General features: G+C 42.8%; 2 protein-coding genes across 5 annotated transcripts in view; one reads left to right on the top strand and one right to left on the bottom strand.

The window, feature by feature from the left end:
• Positions 1 to 1,028: 1,028 nt before the first annotated feature.
• Positions 1,029 to 2,666, top strand: LOC311051426 (polypeptide N-acetylgalactosaminyltransferase 1-like; the record flags this gene model as incomplete). The annotated part of the gene is made up of 1 exon (XM_084065992.1): positions 1,029 to 2,666. The coding sequence occupies one exon, from the start codon at positions 1,029 to 1,031 to the stop codon at positions 2,664 to 2,666; it is 1,638 nt and encodes a 545-aa protein (XP_083922118.1).
• A 1,299-nt stretch (positions 2,667 to 3,965) lies between these two features.
• Positions 3,966 to 20,130, bottom strand: part of kank3 (KN motif and ankyrin repeat domains 3) — a 51,594-nt gene continuing 35,429 nt past the window's right edge. For all 4 annotated transcript variants that reach the window (XM_084067359.1, XM_084067360.1, XM_084067362.1 and 1 more), the window contains exons 10-15: positions 19,415 to 19,505; positions 17,676 to 17,895; positions 15,893 to 16,035; positions 12,147 to 12,347; positions 7,797 to 7,898; positions 3,966 to 5,581 (exon numbers count right to left, since the gene is read on the bottom strand). In XM_084067359.1, coding sequence (XP_083923485.1) covers positions 5,519 to 5,581; positions 7,797 to 7,898; positions 12,147 to 12,347; positions 15,893 to 16,035; positions 17,676 to 17,895; positions 19,415 to 19,505 — 820 coding nt within the window. In that variant the 3' untranslated portion in view covers positions 3,966 to 5,518. The remainder of the gene's footprint in view (positions 5,582 to 7,796; positions 7,899 to 12,146; positions 12,348 to 15,892; positions 16,036 to 17,675; positions 17,896 to 19,414; positions 19,506 to 20,130) is intronic.

Raw genomic sequence — 20,130 nt, 5'->3', positions numbered from 1 at the left:
TTATATAACTTATGAAACTACTGTATCAATCTTGCCAATAATACATATGTCCAATGTACTTAGATCATTTATGTGACATTAAAGTTCATTGAGGCATTTTATTTGTCCTTTATTTGGGTTAAGGTGTTTTTTGTTTTCAGGCAGCATGCTGATGTCGGTTTTGGCGCTTGCCCCTCCTGCTGACTTGGCTCTGTAATTGGACCAATCTTTTCTGTCTATACCAAATCTCTTTGCCAATCTACAAGTTCACAACGCATTACGCATTGTTGCTAGCTTGTAGATCGGCTATTTCTGGTTAATGTTCCCCCCAGAATATGGATGCTGGGGTTCAAGTGGTTAAAGGCCTATACAAATTGTGGTGAAATAGCAAGCCTGGTGGCTCACTGTGTTGACATTCACTAGATGATCACAAGGTTTCTGGTTCAATCCTCACCAAGGTTTTCATATTCTTGACTTCAAGAATATGAAAACCATCAGCCAAATGGTGGTCTTGACCCACAGCTCTCGTGCCACAGAGATATGAAAGATGTGATAACGAAATACTTAAGCTTATAAGATTTTTTTGTTTTACCTTCCATCAGTCATAGCTGTTTTAGTTGTTTATTGAGTTGTTTTTGAGTTTTTAACCTAGAACTTACTTGCAGATTTGTGCATATTTTCCAATTTGTGCTGACGTCGGGCATGTCTAGTCCATTTATGGGCACATCATATGCCGGTTTTGCACTGACGTCATGCATGTTTATTCCATGTGAATATCTGCGCACCTGCCACAGACAGACCCATAGACAGGCAATCTTCTGAATGGTACAATCTCAACTTTAAATAGTGCAGGTAGAAATCGTGTTGATGAAAACTGAGGACTTCTCATCCATGCTAGAACCCCATATTCACAGCAGCATTTCAATGGATCCCTACTGCGATATCTCGTTTTGACAATAGACATCGCTCCTCTAGTAATGGCTATATCAAGCCTCGTCACTTTCAGATCATTTGTCCAACACCAGCTCATCCCTGGGTTCATGTTTCAGATGCGGAGGCTTGCCAACTTTAAGATGGTGCTAGTCTCCGCTCTATTGTGGGTGACGCTGGACATCATCTTCGTCATGCTCTACTTCAACAAGGAGGGAAGACTGCGAGGAGTTAGGCTGCTGGGCCCTGGGGAGGGAGGCATGCCGGTGGTTATACCAAAGGAGGACCAGGAGAAGATGATTGAGATGTTCAAGATCAACCAGTTCAACCTCATGGCCTCGGATATGATCGCTTTAAACCGGTCCCTGCCCGATTTCCGGCCGGACGGGTGTAAGAACAAGATCTATCCATACGATCTTCCCCGCACCAGCGTGGTGATTGTGTTCCACAACGAGGCGTGGAGCACGCTGCTGCGTACCGTCCACTCAGTCATCGACCGCTCGCCACGCACGCTGCTTGAGGAGATCATCCTGGTGGACGATGCCAGCGAGAGAGATTTCCTGGAGCGTCCATTGGACAAGTACGTGAGCAAGCTGGAGGTCCCGGTGAGAGTGGTGAGGATGAAGCAGAGGTCTGGGCTCATACGTGCACGCCTCAAAGGAGCATCTGTCTCCACTGGACAGGTGATCACCTTTCTGGATGCTCATTGTGAATGCACAACAGGGTGGCTAGAACCTCTGCTAGCCCGCATCAGGCTAAACAAGAGGACTGTGGTGTGCCCTATCATCGACGTGATCAGTGATGAAACGTTTCAGTATAGTTCTGGCTCAGGCATAATGCTCGGGGGCTTCAGCTGGAAGCTCATCTTCAACTGGCACTCTGTATCTGAGAAAGAGATAAAGCGCCGCAAAGGAGACCTCACGCTGCCCTTTCAGAGTCCTACCATGGCTGGTGGCTTGTTCTCCATAGACAGAGATTATTTCCAGGAGATTGGCACGTATGACGAAGACATGGACATATGGGGAGGAGAGAACTTGGAGATCTCCTTTCGGATTTGGCAGTGCGGTGGAACGTTGGAGACCGCAGCGTGCTCTCATGTCGGTCACGTGTTCAGGAAGGCCACGCCCTACACGTTCCCTGGAGGAAAGTCACAGATCATCCACAAGAACACTCGCCGCCTGGTGGAGGTCTGGATGGATGAGTTCAAAAAGTTCTTCTACATTATCTCTCCGAACGTAGCCACGGTAGATTACGGCAACATCACTTCTCGTTTGGCACTGAGACAGAAGCTCCAGTGTAAACCATTCAGCTGGTACCTAGATAATGTCTACCCAGAATCCACGATCCCCAGACACTACTACTCCTTTGGAGAGATCCTTAACATTGAGACCGGTCAGTGTCTGGACACCATGGCCCGCAAGGCGAACGAGAAAGTAGGCATCATCAATTGCCACGGCCAAGGAGGCAACCAGGTGTTCTCCTACACAGCCAACAAGGAGATAAGGATGGACACCGTGTGTCTGGATGTGGCCAAACGGGACGGGCCCGTCATGATGATCAAGTGTCACCTCCTCAAAAGCAACCAGATGTGGGACTACGATCCTGAAAAGCTGTCCCTGATCCACGTCATCACTAACCAGTGTCTGGACAAGGCGAGTGATGAGGACAGTAAGGCACCCAGTATGAGAGACTGTACGCATGCACTCTCCCAACAGTGGCTTCTCCACAATGCTACACTACCAGAGATCTTCCTCTGATCACCACACACGCTCTCACACACAGCAAGCCAAAGCCATGGCGAAAGGGAGGGTACTTGAAGGGCACTATATTTATTATTTTCCTTGGTTTGTTTAGTTTTGTGCCTTTTTTTTGTTTATGAAATTGCATAGCAGATTTTGGAAATGAACTCTGGTGAGCTAATAATTAATAACGTCTTTGCGTGTATGTTGCGTATGCCCTCTGTGAGAGCCCCTCTACGGTCCTGCAGTAGCAGATGTTACCCTCTAGTGTTGGTCCTTGGCATTTCACCCTTACAGACTGCCTGGTCAGAAGAAATACCATGGCAGTGGCACACTATAGGAAATCCCCATGAAGGACCCAACAGGGAAACAGAATGCAACTGTCCTCAGCATAGATCTAGAGCGCAGTGATTTTCAGACCTTTTCATTTCAAGGACCACTAGTTTAGTTGGTATGCATTAGCCACGGACCCCCATAACTCAAAGAGAGTTTACACTCTCGGAGTTACAGATCTTTAATAAGGCTCCACTTGGTTTCAACAACCAATACTTAGCTGGGGACCTCATTAAGGGCCCTGGGGGTCCCAGGACCCCACTTTGAGAACCACTGATCTAGAGACAAAAATAGTGCAGTGCCCAATTTGTTCCCAGCTAGTCTTTAAGCCTAGTTCAGACCAAAGATTTATGACAAAAATAGTCTAATGATGACTGATATCTTGAGATGTCTACGTCCAGTTTTTTTTTTTTTTTACTAGTCGTAGTCTTGTGTACTGCTGTTGTATTGTGAAGGTATTGAACATATACATTACAAACATGCACACACACCAATGCATATGTAACCAGTATGAAAAGCATAATGTAGTCCAGTGGTTCGGTGGGCTGTGAGGATATTGCAAGTGGGACCCCAACTACTTAGCAAGAAACAAAGATTCTAATGACAAAATAAAAAATGTCATGGTATTTTTTTGTTAAAAATCGAGAGTTGTAATACCGATACATAGGGACTTAAAGTATGCTACGTTCCTTTACATTGATCCAAGATCACAATCAAAACACAATCGATTGATTGATCATTACAATAAACATGCAATGAAAATGCACGTGGCCCACCCATCTGACCTTGACCACTTGTTAAGTGGTAAGATGAGTGGGCCACGGTTAGATGAGTGGGCCACGAACACTTTCAAGGTTTTCAAGTGGGCCCTTATCCAGAAAAGCACTGATGTAGCGTTCAAAACATATAGGAACATAGTAACACACACACGTACTACGTATATGTACAGTACAGGTACTATGCTAGACTAGACAGCTCTTATGTAAATACAAGTTTATTTCAGATATGAAAATAGATACATGAATATACAATGCATAGACCGTTAGTGCAGATTTGAACTGTTACGCTGTGGACACTGACAGGGTGGTTAGTTGGGCAAGATGGACTAAAGAAAAACACTTTTCCCATGAGACCATACAACACTTCTAAGAACCTGTCCAACTGCATTTCCATTTGCACACGGTTTGGCACGGAACTGGTTAAACTAGAGCCCGACCGATATATACGTTTGGCCAATATATTGGCGACGAGCTGTGAGCTTGTAGATTTGGCTATCTTCTAAACATTTTGAAACATCTGGCATCGGTCTGGTTCTAGTTTAAACGTATAGGCGTTTGTTTGTTTTAGGCCCTGCGTTGGAGGACTTCCAATGTGTAACTAGGGATCTGGTCAAGGCATAAGAATATTGAAACTTTGATCAGTAATGGCTATATCAAGCCTGATCACTTTAAGATCATTTGTAAATGTTACCTCATTGCACTCCATCTGCCATACGTTACGAGGCATGAGCACTTTTCAGTTGTTTGCCAGACTGTGGCGTCTGTGTGGTTTGAGACCAATCTCACGTGCACACGCACGCGCACGCACACGCACACACACACACACACACACACACACACACACACACACACACACACACACACACACACACACACACACACACACACACACACACACACACACACACACACACACACACACACACACACACACACACACACACACGACACACACACACACACACACACACACACACACACACACACACACAAACACACCTTTCAGATATAACTGTAAATATCATCCTACTGCACATGCCATTACTTTTCAGTGTTATGTACTGTACAACTGTCTAGCCATGATGTCACTAGCCATTTGTTATGGTATCATGACAGCCTACAAGAGTGACGTCTCCAGTTTTCTTTAGGGACTTCCTATGGGTGCAGCAGTTTATCAAACTAATGGATTATTTCAAAAATAAATGTGATTTATTTTCGCGTTTATTCGTTGATATACCAAAAAAAAGGAGAATAATCAAAATAATAATGCGCTTCTCGATTATTCCATTGGTTAAAAAAGTCATAATTGATAGAATTTCCGTTAAGCAACTAATTGGTAGTTGCAGCCCTGCTTCCAACTCGTGATTCCAGGTCCATTGCTAATAAAAACACAAAGATAACCGTTGACAAAAGACGTTGGCCTCAGTACGGTCGTAGAAATTTGCCTTTTGAAACACATTACATGAGTGCAAATAAATGCAACAAGGTCTCATTTTTCAAATACTCAAAAATACAGGTGCGTCATATCAGACCTTATTAAGAGAAATGTTAGGAACGCAACATTAGTCAAGTATACATAAAGGCAAGTTCAATGGCATTCATGGAAAAATAATGCTCTTATATCAACAATACAAATAAATGTAGGCCATAGGCCCATGATATAAATACATGTATATTTAAGTAGACAACATAAATTCCAGTGGAGCTTGTTAACGCTCAGTTCCAGTTATGTTTGTTTGTCCATCTCCATTAGTAGTGTCACTCTGCGGGCCACGTCTTGTGTGGGCTGGTCGGACTTCTTGGGTGGGCCTTTGTGCTTCCCTGAAACGCGAAAAGGTCAAAGGATATTTAATGTTTTTCCAACATATTTAATTCATTCCAACATATGTTATGTTGTTATTCCTCAGAATGACAACATAACAACATTCCACCAAGTGGTGGTGGAATGTTGTTATGTTATTATTGTTCAGAAGTACACATTTCAGCCTTCAGCCAGTTCCTTATGATCTCAGCTATTAAAGTATGTAACGTCAAAGTTTTTTAACCCGAACCTTATCATTGCACTGCGAGGACTCAGTACTACAGTGCCCAATTTGTTCCCAGCTAGTCTTTAAGCCTAGTTCAGACCAAAGATTTATGACGAGATGAGTTGAAACTTGCAACAACTTGCAACAGAGTTCCCACAACTTTGGTTTGCAACATTCTAAAACTGGACAGTCCTATGGGATATGGGATATAAACAGCAGACTTTAAAACTGGATCAATGTGCCGAACGGAGATCGTTTAAAGTTTCCACAGCACATCAACATAACTATTTATATTATATTATATTGTATACTCTTATATAAAAATATGTAATAGTTACTGTATGCTCTCCCTTCCTTCCTCTCATTCACTTGCTCTCTCTTTCTCACAGGCGTGAGAGAGAGAGAGAGAGAGAGAGAGAGAGAGAGAGAGAGAGAGAGAAAGGGAGAGATATGGGGTCAACATCTATAATTTTACAATGGCAGATTTGTGTTAGCAATGTCTTTATGTGATCAGTAATGTGTTTATGTGATGAGTAATGTGTTGCCACTTGTTGCATGCAATTGGACCAGTTGAATTTCATGCAACTCAATCAGCCGGCATCAGCCGACCTGCAAAGAGGTAATTCACTCCTCTCAGAGTGATTTTTCTATGCAACGTTCTGAAAAGGTTTTGTCGCGTTGTAAATCTTTGGTCTGAAATAGGCTTTGGAGCTCTCTCTGAAGGTGCTGGCAAAACACAGCCAGCCAGTGAAAAGGTTTCCCTTTAAAAAGAGACCACGGTATCAGATAGCACTGAGAGGACTCGAACACAACTTCATGGACTGTGTCTTCCTTTCCCCCTACCTATAAAACAGACATTTAATCTAATCACACACGATACATCCATAAAATCATATCTCACAGAATACAGTCCAAAGATGATACACCACTGGTCTGGAGAGCTGTCAACTCAAACACATTAGGAAACTGTATGCTTTTGTAAAAATTACAATATTCAAGTGAAATGTGATCATATTCCTTCTCAAATTAATAAAATAGATTATAATTAAAATGTCAGCAGTAAATGGCCTTAAAATAGGCCACCCACATGATACAGTATGTAAAATGTAGGTATGTCACCATGTCTCAAGTCTGGTGTGCATTCCACCCACACACTGAATACTGGAGCACTGCCAGGGAACTGACAGTACCTACTTCAAATAGAACCATGATACAGATATGTTGTTAAAGCTGACCTGTACTGGATTCAAGGTCCCAGCACAGACTCTGTCTGTCTGTCTGTCTGTCTGTCTGTCTGTCTGTCTGTCTGTCTGTCTGTCTGTCTGACTGACTGATTGAGAAGGAAGGGAGAGGAGGGCTGTCAATCTCTCCCTATAATCTCATTCAAATGAAAATTATTTATCATTTTTTACATTCAAATATAATACATTTTATAATGCCCAAATGTAGTCTATTGCCATGTATTTCAATAGGCTTATACCGATGCCTACGCAAACTGCAGGCTACAGGTATGTAGTTATGGTACTTCCTGTCCACTAGAGGGCAGTCCAACCACTAAAACCATTGTTTTGTTGCAACATTACCAAACGACAATAAACACAACAGGTGATGCTTTCTTGCAAAGTAGCAAATGATTAAGGCTTAGGCACAAAATGAATTATGTTCACGATGGGCACATTGCCAATCATAGCACAAAATTAGCACAACATTAGGTATCTAATGCACTGCAATCCACCTCAATATGAAACTTACATATTTAAGTAACATCTACAATATAAACAGGCTATCATCGTTCTATCCACATTTTCTGTATTTAGTCCAGAGCATTTTGTATTTACTATAATCCCAGCTGTCACATTCAAGTGGCAATTTGAGCATTCAAAGATGATTTTTCCCCCATATGCAAATTATATTCAACTTCCGAAATTCATTTCAACAGGGAGAGGAGAGGAGAGGAGAGGAGAGCAGAGGAGAGGACAGATGAGGAGAGGAGAGGAAGTAGTACTCACCACAGCTGCCTGGGTTTTGGCATAGTTCATGTGGGCGTAGAGCAGTACAGCTGTGTCATTGTGGGACGCCTCCAGAGCGATAGACAGAGCGTTACTGCCATCCTGCAACATGAAAGAGAGAGAGAGAGAGAGAGAGAGAGAGAGAAACAGAGATTCAGAAGGAAAGAAAGACACAATGAGAGAGAACCAAAGAAAGTGTCAGAGACAGAGCGAGACGGAGGAAACTTAAACAGGTTTGTGAACACATGAAGGCTTCTCTCTGATCAAAGCTAGCATCAGTTTAAACAGGATGCTCTGTTTAGTCCACCAAAGCAATAAATACTCTTCAGGGTGCCAGTTAAAAGGTTTTGATTTTAAAGGCCCAATCTGCAAATCCAAAACAACGCAATGCATTCCGTCACAGTCTCGCACTGTTTGTTTTAAAACATAAACTCAGCTTGTGAGTGATGTTGTGGAGCCGTGGTCTCACTGAACAAAAACTCTATCTGCTGCTGTTCAAAATTCCTGTTATTGTAATACTTGTACTGTATTACTGCAAGGACTTATGGATTGGGCCTTTAACATAGTGCAATACACACACAGACAGTACGCCTCCCAAATCTGGTGATTTAGCGGTTGATCGTGTCATTTCATCTGAAAAAAAGCAGAGATCATTTCCAAATCCTTTCCCACCCGCTCTCTGGCCCCAGCTGTGTTGTGCTGAAATCTAAGCCATGTGCTGCATGCATGGCCAAGTCATTCTGGGCCAGATGTCTTCTCTCAGATATCCGTGGGTCTGTCTGTCTGTCTGTCTTACTGACTGTTTGTGTGTCGACTGCAGGGCCTTTGTAACCGACATGCAGACCGTTCCACTGTAAAATCACTTTGGTGCGGCGCTACTCTGCAGGGTCGAGGGGAGTGGAAGTGACACGGACTGCCAGGATACAAGACAGGAAACGGCTGTGATCCAGTTTATCATTCGTTCCTCAAACAACCTGGTGTTTCCTTACAGAAGATCTTCCACCATGGATGTCAGACGACGGAGATCAGAAATCACACACATGCACACACACAACTTATGCTATGGTCTAATCCAATGTTGGCTAAACAACATGGCTAAACTGTGGCTAATGACTTAACCTCAATCAAACTATGCCTAAACCTAGCCTTATTCCTAAACTAACTTCGGTAAAATTACTCCTAACCTTAACCTCAGTAAAACAAATACATGAATACAAGAACCGCTGGGGGCAGGTCTGCGGAAAAAACGGGGGCGAGTGTGTTTTAAGGCAAGTGTTCCAGTTACCATATGTTTTTGTGTTATTCGTTTTTTTTTTTTTTATTCCTACAATTTCTTTGAATTTTCATTATTTTACCCCCAAAACATTTTCAAACATTTGTGATAAAAATGTCAGAACTTTTCAAAAAAATACAAATAAAAGACGAATGTTTCAGAAATGTGTGAGCTTGTAGATCGGCTATTTTCACTCTTTTTGAAATATAGTGCTTAAGTGATTAAATAATCATGTACTTTTGCAAGTTTGGGTCCCGGGAAGACACCACATTTCTCTTCTGGGTCTAGAGCTGTAAAGTTTTGAGGACCCCTGACCTAATCATGTCTCTAGTGTTTCTGAGGACGCAGCTTGTATCAGAGGCATTCTCTGACACAGATTTGGCAGATCATGTGATCTCTAGGGCTGTCACGATTACAAATTTGATTAATTGTCACACAAATAATTGCGATTAACGTGTTTTTGGCATTGAACATTGGAACATATGAATACAACTTAAAATTTTGTTTGTTTTTTAGGCTTCATAATCACAAATTGCACAGGGCAGATATGACAAATGACTTAAATATACAAAGAAATGTATATAGACACATTAATAATATACTTTCAAGAAAATGTCAAAATAGTGGAAATAGCTGATCTACAAGCTTACAAGCTTGTAAGCTTGTAGATGAACTATTTCTACTATTTTTGGAAAATGTTTGAAAATGTATGAACATTCTTCAACATGGAAACTATTATGACGATTATGCAAAAATAATTGTGATTATCTAAAATAATTGCAATTAGGCGATTATGTAATAATTGTGACAGGCCTAGTGATCTCTTCTCTTTCTGAGGGAAAGTCAGAATTTGAGAGATTCTTTCTGACTCTTGGCGAAAGCCGCTTTGGTCCGTCCGGTTGAAATAGTGCACAGCTGCTCTGCTGCAGCTTGCATTCTGCCACACCAAAACTCTGCACAGAAATGTACGTTGTTTTATTGTTGATCGGGAAATCTAATCCTGAAGCCACGATGACCTTTGACACTGCAGCAGGGGTAGTTATGGCAGTTTCCCTTTACAGGGCAGACAGCCCCAGTGCTATTACAGTACACCAGACCAGGCCGATGGGGGCATACTGCCGGTAAACACACTCAAAACTGAGGCTCAGGGTTTTTTTAATCGTCCCTTGGGGGCCTGTAAACAGTCCAGTGACTGTGTTTCCTGCAAAACTCTACTCATTAGAAAAGATGGCAGATGAAAGTCATTTGGTCCTGGCTCTCCAGGAGTAGCCAGAGTCCGCCCTCCCCCCCCCACAAAAAGAGAAGGTGGAGAGGAGAGGAGAGGAGAGGGGAGGGGAGGGGATGACAGGAGAGGAAATAGCAGAGGGGCCGTTTCCCTCCCAAGGAGGAAGCGTTTCCTGAATGCAGATTTAAGTTGAATCCCAGACTAACCACTTGAACCCCAGCATCCATATTCTGGGGGGGGACATTAGCCAAAAAAGTTGCAGATCTAACAAGCTGACAATGTGACACGTTGTGAGGTTGTAAGATCTGCTATTTCTGGAGAATAGATTTGGTGCAGACAGAAAAAAGCGGTCCAAGACAAGTACACAGCCAACTCAGGTCCAGTTTAGAGGGTGGCTGATGGAGGAGAGCAGTGGGAAGAGATGTTTCCAGCAGCAAGAGGATCCAGAGCTGAGCTCCTTCATCAGAAACCAAGCATTAGAGCACGACCGATGATAGACTTTTGGGTCCAATGCCAATTCTGTTTCTGCTGACTCCTAGCCTACTGATCACCGATGTTTTAACTGATATTTTGTCCGAAATTGCTAAATCAATTCTAATCGATTTGAAAACACAAATACACAGTAGGTGAGTTTGTGGGGTTTCTTTTTCAAAAATGTAAAATAGCGCAAAACAGTGTGAGCTTGTAGATCTGCTCTTCTGAAAAAGTTCTGAAAGATTTCGCCTTTAACGACATGTTCAAAATAGGAACGGCAGGTTGAAAGTGTTTACAAATCTGGACACATCAGCTGCAATTAACCCTCAACTGACCCCCGAATAATCACTGTCCCATTGGCATGAAATGTAAAACACATGTTCACAGGGTAAAGATACTTTAGAAAAAATGAGAAAAATGCTGTACAGGCGGCCTCATGTTTAGATAGAGGGTCCCGTAACAGAAAGGTCACAGATCCGATTCCGACAATGAGCATGTTTCTATCAATAATACCCAGAAGTCACTCAAAAGTGTCTGTGAGCAAGATGCTTTTAAAGGGATAGTTCACCCAAAAAATATTTTTTTTTCTATCGATTATCATGGAGACTTGAATTCATGGATATTTTTATTGTTTTTGTTGCATTCCTAAGCCAATAATTTGATGACCAGCGGACCGGCTATAGGCAGCAGTTCCAGTAGGAGACACAAAAGAGACTCTTTGTGTCTCCTAACGGAAACCGCTGCCGGTCATCAAATTATTGGCTTAGGAATGCGACAAAAACAAAAAGATATCCATGAATTTTCAGAGCCTGTTTATTTTAATGATCCATCAATCGATTGTGTTCCAGCTTGGATCAGTGAAACTAACGCAGTATACTTTTATATACTAATATATTTTATTATTTATCGATATCGCAATGAAAACAACATTTTCAAGGTTTTAAAGAAAAAATACCATGACATCTTTATATTTATTTATCTGTCTACTCTGTCTGTGTCTCAGAGGAGTGCTGTGGACAGTTCAGAAAGCCGCCTACCAGTGACATCATCGATGGGGAATCCAAGCTAATAGAAACTACAGGCTTTATATTCCTGGAAAGTTAGCATGTGTTAATAAAAACATGTTTTATTTTATTTATCTGCCTAATGATGATGTCACTGGTGGGTGGGTTTCTAAAGTATCCACAGCCCTCCTATGAGAGTCTGAGTAGATTTTTTTAAACCATTTTAGCATTAGTGAGGACCAATTATATGAAAATAGGTTGAAAATGGGTGAAGTTGTCCTTTAAGTGTTTTGCCTAATTATTCGGGGGCCCACTTGCAATATCCGCCCGGCCCACAGGTTGAGAATGGCTGCGGTAGATGTTCAGGAACCTACATTGTCCATGATGGATATGTCACACCCCGGCTGGTCCAGCAGCAGCGATACGATCTCTGCGCGGCCGTGTTCGCTGGCACACATGAGGGCCGTGGAGCCCTCGTCGTCCTGGACGTTGACGTCCGCCCCGCAGTCCAGCAGAGCGCGCACCATCTCCTGGCGTCCGTGGCTAACGGCTAGCATCAGCGCCGTCTGGCCCGCCTGGGAACATTACAGATAGATACCTTTATTGATCCCGTGGCGGGGAATTCAGGCGCCAGTGACAGCACAGCAGTAAGCAGTTACAGATACAGACGTTTAGACGTACAGTAGGTACAGAAGAATGACATCACACAAAAAGACACCCTTAAACAAATATGAATAAAACATACAGAGGAATCATCAAAATATATGGAACCAAAAATGCATGTTTTTTTTTTTTGTCCCATAGATCAGTGTTCTCAAAGTGGGGTCTGGGAACCCCCAGGGGTCCGTAGGGGGGTTCCAGTGGGTCCCAAAATATAATTAGTGGATATAGCATCAAAATCAGTTTACGACTTTAACTTATAATTTGGTAGATTCGCTATTTTTGATCTTCTTTTCTTATAGTTTGACAAAATAGGGACGCCAAGTTGAAAATGGTTCAATTGGACTGTGTGTTGTGTTGGACTGTGCGTTCATTTCCGCATCATGTCACTGGTCTGCAACATCTGCCAAATCGTTATCCAAACTTCTACTTAACTTCTACTCCCTGACTGAAAAAAGAAACAATCCAAAAACCTCCTTAACACCACAGTTGCAAATCTGCATGGGCCGTTGTTGTTCTCCCAGCAACAATAAAAAGCAGCTGTAATTGGATTGAGAGTCAGCGATGCAGCCCTAGAGGCAATACAAATCACAGTCCTGTGACCTGGCGCTCCACACGGCTGTCAGGCGCCCGGGCCAAACGCACAGGCTACACAACTTGATTAGAGAGATACAAGAACACGCCTAAAAGTCATAAGATTCCTGCACATCATGCTCTGTGCACTGCACAATGCAGCTATTTCCTTTATTGGATCTAGGAGAAATCTATAGATAGTGTAAGCAGGGCAGGATTAAGACTTTAATAGTGCCTAGTGTTTTGCTCAGAGACATGTCGACACATAGACCGTGGCCGAGACACAAACCTGTTTCCCAGGCGGCCTCTCTCAGCTATGGCCGCCAATAGAGGCAGCAATGATAATATTTTGATTCATTGAGTCATTCAGAAGCTTTTGAAAGGGGAAGTCCGCAAAGAGCAACTTCTTGTAGATGCTTGCTTACATTTTGAAACTGCTGTAGCACACAGCTCCGAAATGTGCACAACTACCATCTGCAAACGCATCGTTATGTCACAGAATGCTGAAGCGTCAACTCATTGCACCTTGACATGTTTTGTGTATCGTCCTCACTTACGTCGGCAGTGCTGTGAAGTGTCAGAATGATGTTTTGATAATTACATAAACAGCGGTTGAGTCTTGAGTGTCAGGTACCGAGACACGAGGCAGGCATGGGATAGAGAAGGAAAAAAAGCATGTCGTTTGGCGCTCCGAGGGGTTTTGTGCGCCCCGAAGCTTGGTGCCCCTGGCTGCAACCCAGTGACCCCGTGCCGCTAATCCAGGCCTGAGTGTTCGCACTATCTGCCTTTATGAAGAAAAAAAAAAGGTGGGATGCTGGTCGGGTGTGGGTGTATGACATCCTCTGTGGCCGACAGCGGGGCATAGAGAGGAAATACATCCATGATAGCGACCATCAGCTTGGACAAGCAGCTCTGCATTTGTCAGTGTGTCGTGATCGGTCGGTCGATATAAAGCGGTCTGTATCATAAGCGTTTGTGAAAATAAAAAAACTATTCTCAACTTTTGAAAGGGCTCAGCTCTGCAAAAAAAGGCCCACTAACCAACCAATGAATAATGAAAGCGGCCACTATGTGCTCGCCTTCTGGTAATTTCCCATAAGGTTTAATTATTTTTTAAAGGGGGTCGGGATAGTGACAGACTTTGTCATTTGGAATTTCATGGAACCAAGGGCAACTTTCCAAATACCTGTCCAGATTAAACATACATACTAGACCTACAAGCTATGTTTCATTTAAGCCTCCTCTGACTACCCCCATCCCCACAAAATGAATTCAAAACCGCTGAATCCTGGTCACTATACTGCCTCCCCCTGGTCAGCTGGGGCGCCTGATGGAGGGGAAGGGAACTGGTTGGAATAACGTGTTCCTTCCACGCGCTACGTCCAACCAGGGAAACTCCCCCCTGTCAGGTGACAAGAAGGTCAGTTGGCTCTCATGCATTGAAGGAGGCATGAGCTCGGCCCTGGCCTCCCTAGGCTGGTGGGGGGAGTGTAGTGCCCAGGATCACTTAGCAAATTGGCACCAGGTGAAAAAAGGGTTACAAAATCGTGGGATAAAAATTATAGAAAAAAAAAAAAAACGCTGAATCTCATCTACATGTCCAAATGTTTTTGATCATTTTGAGCTCTAAATACTCACTTGTGACACTGAAAACACACTCTGGAGCAGTGGTTCTCAAACATTTTCCTGTCAAGCACCCGCAAATTGATACTTATGTATCAGGCTGCAGACCCCCACTTGCAAAGACAGGGAGAGACAGACCCCCATCAGTGAAGATCTTAGATTAGATTAAGAACAGACTTCTACTGTATGTATGTGGGGAGAGAGAAACCTATTATTTGAATAATAGTGCATTCTCTCATTGGATTACCTTCTTGCTGATGAAATTATAGTGAAATAAATTACTTATTTTGGACCTCCTGGAACCCCTCAAGGACCCCCGGGGGTCCACGGATCCCACTTTGAGAAGCACTGCTCTGGAGGAAAGCATTCCTGGGTTCCTTGCACACTAAGTACACCAGGAGGTACATTCATTCTGACTGGCTGAGTTCAGTCTCTTGAGAGTCATGTACTCAAGAACAAGCCAACAGGAGTCATTACCAGAACAGAATAAAATGTAAATCATGGATAAATAATGTCCACACAAGTGGAAAGTTTGAGAGCTCCAGGATCATTTTCATGGGGGAATGTATTTGTATTTACACTGAGCATAACATAGAATTAACCCATTAAAACCAGGAAAGCATCATTGTCATTTTAGATATCTCTGGCTATAGAAAAAAAAGCAGATATACAAGCTCATAGCGCATTACATTGTGCCGCACAATGAGCTTGTGGATCTACTATTTTTGAAAAATCTTGAAAATGTTTGCAAATCTTTGAATATATATATATTTTAAAGCACTTTTATTTTTACTCAACTCTTTGCTTCTGGGGTTCCCTGGAACAATATTTTGAGATGGGGGTCGGAGGCCAAATACATATAAGTTTGGGGGTCCATGACATGAATACGTTTGAGCACCACTGATATAGCAACAGGAGGTTAGGATTTAGAAGATGTGTGTATTGGCCTCAGGTCTTAATGGGTTAAGGATGTGCTGTTTTTTGTTAATGTTATATGTTGTCCTTATGATTTGGTTCTAAAACCTGTAATGATAAATAAAAAATAGTCGATCTACAAGCTCACAATGCGTCAACAACCCATTGTGAGCTTGTAGATCGGCTATTTTTGGCAAAGACATTTGGAGTAGATGAAAAAAGCGGTCCAAGTTACAGTTGTATCTCGGGTCCGTTTTGACTAAGAATAGAGTGGTTGAGTGGTTCAAAAAGGTTGAGAACCGCAGAATTAAAGCCCTGTGATGAGCAGGGTTGAGGTGACAGCACTCGCCTGGCTGGCCTTGGCGTTGACGTTGCCCTGGCTGAAGAGCTTCTTCACCACGGCCATGTCGTCCTCCTCCTTCACAGCAGAGAGCGCTGCCAGCATGATGGCCGTGTAGCCTGCCTTGTTCTGCTTGTCCACACAGCACACACCTGCAGGGACACGTGGATTGAAGCAAAAATAAAATCTCACGTCTGAAAATCTTTGTATGTCCAAGTCCTAATGTGTGATTTGTGAAACAGTGTGAAAGGAGCCAACAACGTTCTTCCATAGCAGACATGCTGGCTTCTAATATGGAATCTAAATAACTGAAATCAGTCGTGGCGACTGAGAACTTGAATCCATGCGGACACGGTCACATGGTCACAACCATGTGCTTACAAGTGGACACCACATCAGGGCCGTGCACACACCTTTGGAACGACAGGTGCCCCAATGTAAAAAAAGAATAATAATAATATTGTCATTTTCTAACTCAATCAGAGACTCAGAGAGCTTGTAGATAGGCTATTTTCAAATAGCCAATGTACATATAGTTAGAGTGCTCATGTCATGTGGCCTATAGTGGTCTCTTTTGGGCTTGTTTTCATATACGTGGTTGCTTATTTCTCTCGCAAAGTCTGGCAACACTGTGGTTGAGCATTCAGTACACAGACCGACTCTTTGTCACTCACATTTACAGACAGACTTACATTTACTCCCTGTACTCTTGATTAAATGTGTTTAAAGGCAACATGTTGATTTAAGATAACAGTTTAGTGGAATTTAATTTGTCTGGTCAGAAGCCAGCAGAATACTAGTACTGTAAGTACTCACTGACATGTGTACACAACCTAATGCCTAATGACTTTCACAGCACGGGGGAATGCAGGGAATGCAGAGATGAAAAAATGGTTCGTCAATCACTTCTATGACTGTAATGACAGCTTTATAGATATACTGTTATAGCCAGGAGAGATTTGGGATTCATGATTCATGGGTTTCTGGGTGGTGCAAGGGGTAAGTACCTGGCCATGTGTATCGGAGGAGACACATGGCTGTCTACACCAGTGGTTCTCAACCTTTTCAGGCCGCGACCCCCCATAAATAATCATATTTGAACTTGGGACCTCCCAACCCTGATAAGCTTTTGGAACTGTAGGAGATGAGGCATTGTATTAGGTTTGACTCACCCACAACGTGTCACATCGCAACGCGTTGTGGGAATGTACATCAGCTATTTTCACTATGAATACAAATGCCTTCAAAATCAGTAGTTCCTCACACTTTCAAGATTTTTCAAAAAAGCTTGCATCGCATCACTTCGTGCCGCATTGAGCTTGAGCTTGTAGATCTAATATTTTTTAATAGCCAACGCTAAAATCTAAAATGACACAGATGCTTTCCCAGTTTTAACCCATTGATACCTGAAGCCGATTACATGTCTCCTAAATCTCAACAGTTTCCTGAAAAACGTATGTTTCTATATCAGTGGTGCTCAATCTTTTTCATGTCAAGGATCCCCAAAATGATATGTATTTGGCCGCGGACCCCCCACAAAATATTTTGTTCCAGGGACCCCCACAAGCAAAGATTTGAGTTAAAAAATATTCGCTTTAAAAATATATATAATATTCAAAGATTTGCACACATTTTCACGATTTTTCAAAAATAGCCCAAAGTGTAAAAAATGCTATTTAGCTCAAATCAAAAAATGACACAGTTCCAGGTCTTAATGGGTTAATGGGGTTAATTGCCCAGCCCTAACCACTGGTGTAATAGTAGTGTGTTACTGCGTAGTCTCTGAGCTGACCTGTGTCGAGCAGCAGTCCCACCACAGTGAAGTTGGAGTGGGAGACGCTGTAGTGCAGGGCGGTGTTGCCGTTGCCGTCCGTCATGTTGACGATGTGCTGCAGCAGCATGGCCGACACCTCGGAGAATGCCATCAGGTAGTCTGACACCCGCGGGGGCTGGGCCATCTTAGCACTGGAGATACGGAACCACTCCAACTGGACCAGGTGGGTACTGGAGAGCTGGGAAAATGTATCGGGTAAGTAGGTACTGGGTAATATATTGTCGCTGTCGTGCAGAAACCTCTTATCTCCATATTTCAACTTTTTGTGTTCTTTTCGTGAATTAAAGCCCTACTTGATCATACTATAGCATCAAACGAAAGCATCAAAGGTAGCTGATCTACAAGCTCGAACAAGCTTGTGGATCTGCTACTTCTGATATTTCTGAATTTGAATCCTGAAAAGTAACTATTTTGGACATAGGAGGTTTCCATCCGACAGAGACGATATAGTATAGTACAATATAGTAGTACTAGCATAGCATAGGGCAGTATATCATAGAATATAACAGTATAAGTATGGCTAACATAGCATAGGACAGTATAGTATATTATACTATATTACAACATATTAATATAATATGGTAAAGTACAATACAGTATAGCTTTTTTTTAATTTTTTATAATTTTTATCCCGCGTTTTTTGTAATCCATTTTTTTTTCACCCGGTGCCAATTTCCTAAGTGATCCTGGGCACTACACCAGCCCTACACCAGCGTTAGACCAGTCCCCCACAGCCTGGGGACGCCAGGGCCGAGCTCATGCTTCCTTCAGTGCATGAGAGCCAACTGACCTTCTTGTCACCTGACAGGGGGGAGTTTCCCTGGTAGGACGTAGCGCGTGGAAGGAACACGTTATTCCAACCAGTTCCCTTCCCCTCCATCAGGCGCCCCGGCTGTCATGGGGGAGGCGGTATAGTGACCAGGATTACTACATGTTTTTGTGAGGGTATTAACTACCCTGGGAGACAGGGGGAGAACATGCAAACTCCACACAGAGTAGGCCCTTTCGCCAACCCCACCTAGGGTATGGGCGCTGCTGACGCGGAGGAGAAGACACGCCCCCAGCGCCCACAGCGTCCCCGGAGGGAATCGAACCCAGGACCTTCTTGCTGTGAGGCGACAGCACTACCGACTGCGCCACCGTGCCCCCCAATACAGTATAGCTTAGCATATGAAAAGACAGTATACAGTAGTATGATATAGTATAGTATTGTTTAACAGTATAGTCGGGTTAACATACAGTAGCATAAGAGAGGACAGTATAGTATGCAGTGTTAATTTTGTCAACTAAGACTAAGACTAAAAGACAAAAAGACTAAAAGGTGCACGCACATTCACATGTGAATAAAGACTTTGAAGAAATGTAATGAACATATTTTGAGAGATCACAGTGACCTTGGCCTTTGACCTCATACTACTCAGTTAATCCTTGAGTCCGAGTGGATGTTTGTGCCAATTGTCGTGAAATTCCCTCAAAGCGTTGAGGCTGAGTAATGTGACGCCACTGCAATTGGCACACACCCTCTGGTTCCTCTGGAAAATCAACACTTAATTAATCAATGATCGACCGATAAGGTGAACCAACTATCGATTAATGGTTTCATCGACAATTTGTTTTCCTAACAGTCTCCCATTAGACTGTCAAGTATAAAGTGTAAAGGACAGTGAATCAGATCAGTAGGTAAACATGACACTCACCACCTCTTTGCTCTTCAGTGTTTTCACGTCATCGTTCAGGTGGTTCTTCAGAATGAGACACGCTTCACGCATTTTAGCGCTCAGCTCAAACCTGACACAAACATGACAGGAGGAGGTTAGACATTGTATATCTGCTACCTACAGTCAGTCAGTCATACACTTGTTTCTTACAGTGAACATATCATGCACTGTGTGCCAATTTGAACTCAGCAGCACTAAGTTGAAAGTACAATGAGTCCGTTTTATGTCTCTCCAGATGGAGAGAGGTAATTGCAATGATGTCCTAACTACAACAAAGTTGGCGTTGCATCTGGTGTCCAATTCGGTGCTACATCTGCTTCAATTAACTTTAATGACATTGTCAACCAGTAGGTGTCCTACCACAGGTCAGGACCCCCAGGGGGTCCCCAAATTGTTTTGGCGGGGGTCCTCAGATGATTACCGTAGCTTAATGTGAAACATTGTTTTCTCACTCAACAGTAAACAAACCAACATACAGTATAAGTGTATACACAAGGTATCTGCACATTTCTAAAGTTACAATTTAATTACTTTTAATATCAAATTGGGCAAAATTGTCAAAGAATGAGGCAAACATTGTGAAAATACTGTAGCCGATCTATTCAGGATAGCTTTTTCCCAGCTGAAATCTAGTTAAGATGTCTCCCCCACCCATGCTTATCCTTTTATCATTTTAATTTGGACTGTCTTGGTTC

The sequence above is a fragment of the Gymnoscopelus microlampas genome (assembly GCF_963454915.1).
Source record: "Gymnoscopelus microlampas genome assembly, chromosome: 9".
Lineage (NCBI taxonomy): Eukaryota > Metazoa > Chordata > Actinopteri > Myctophiformes > Myctophidae > Gymnoscopelus > Gymnoscopelus microlampas.
The sequence above is the reverse complement of the archived record's forward strand: the minus strand, read 5'-3'. Positions and strand labels throughout refer to the sequence as shown.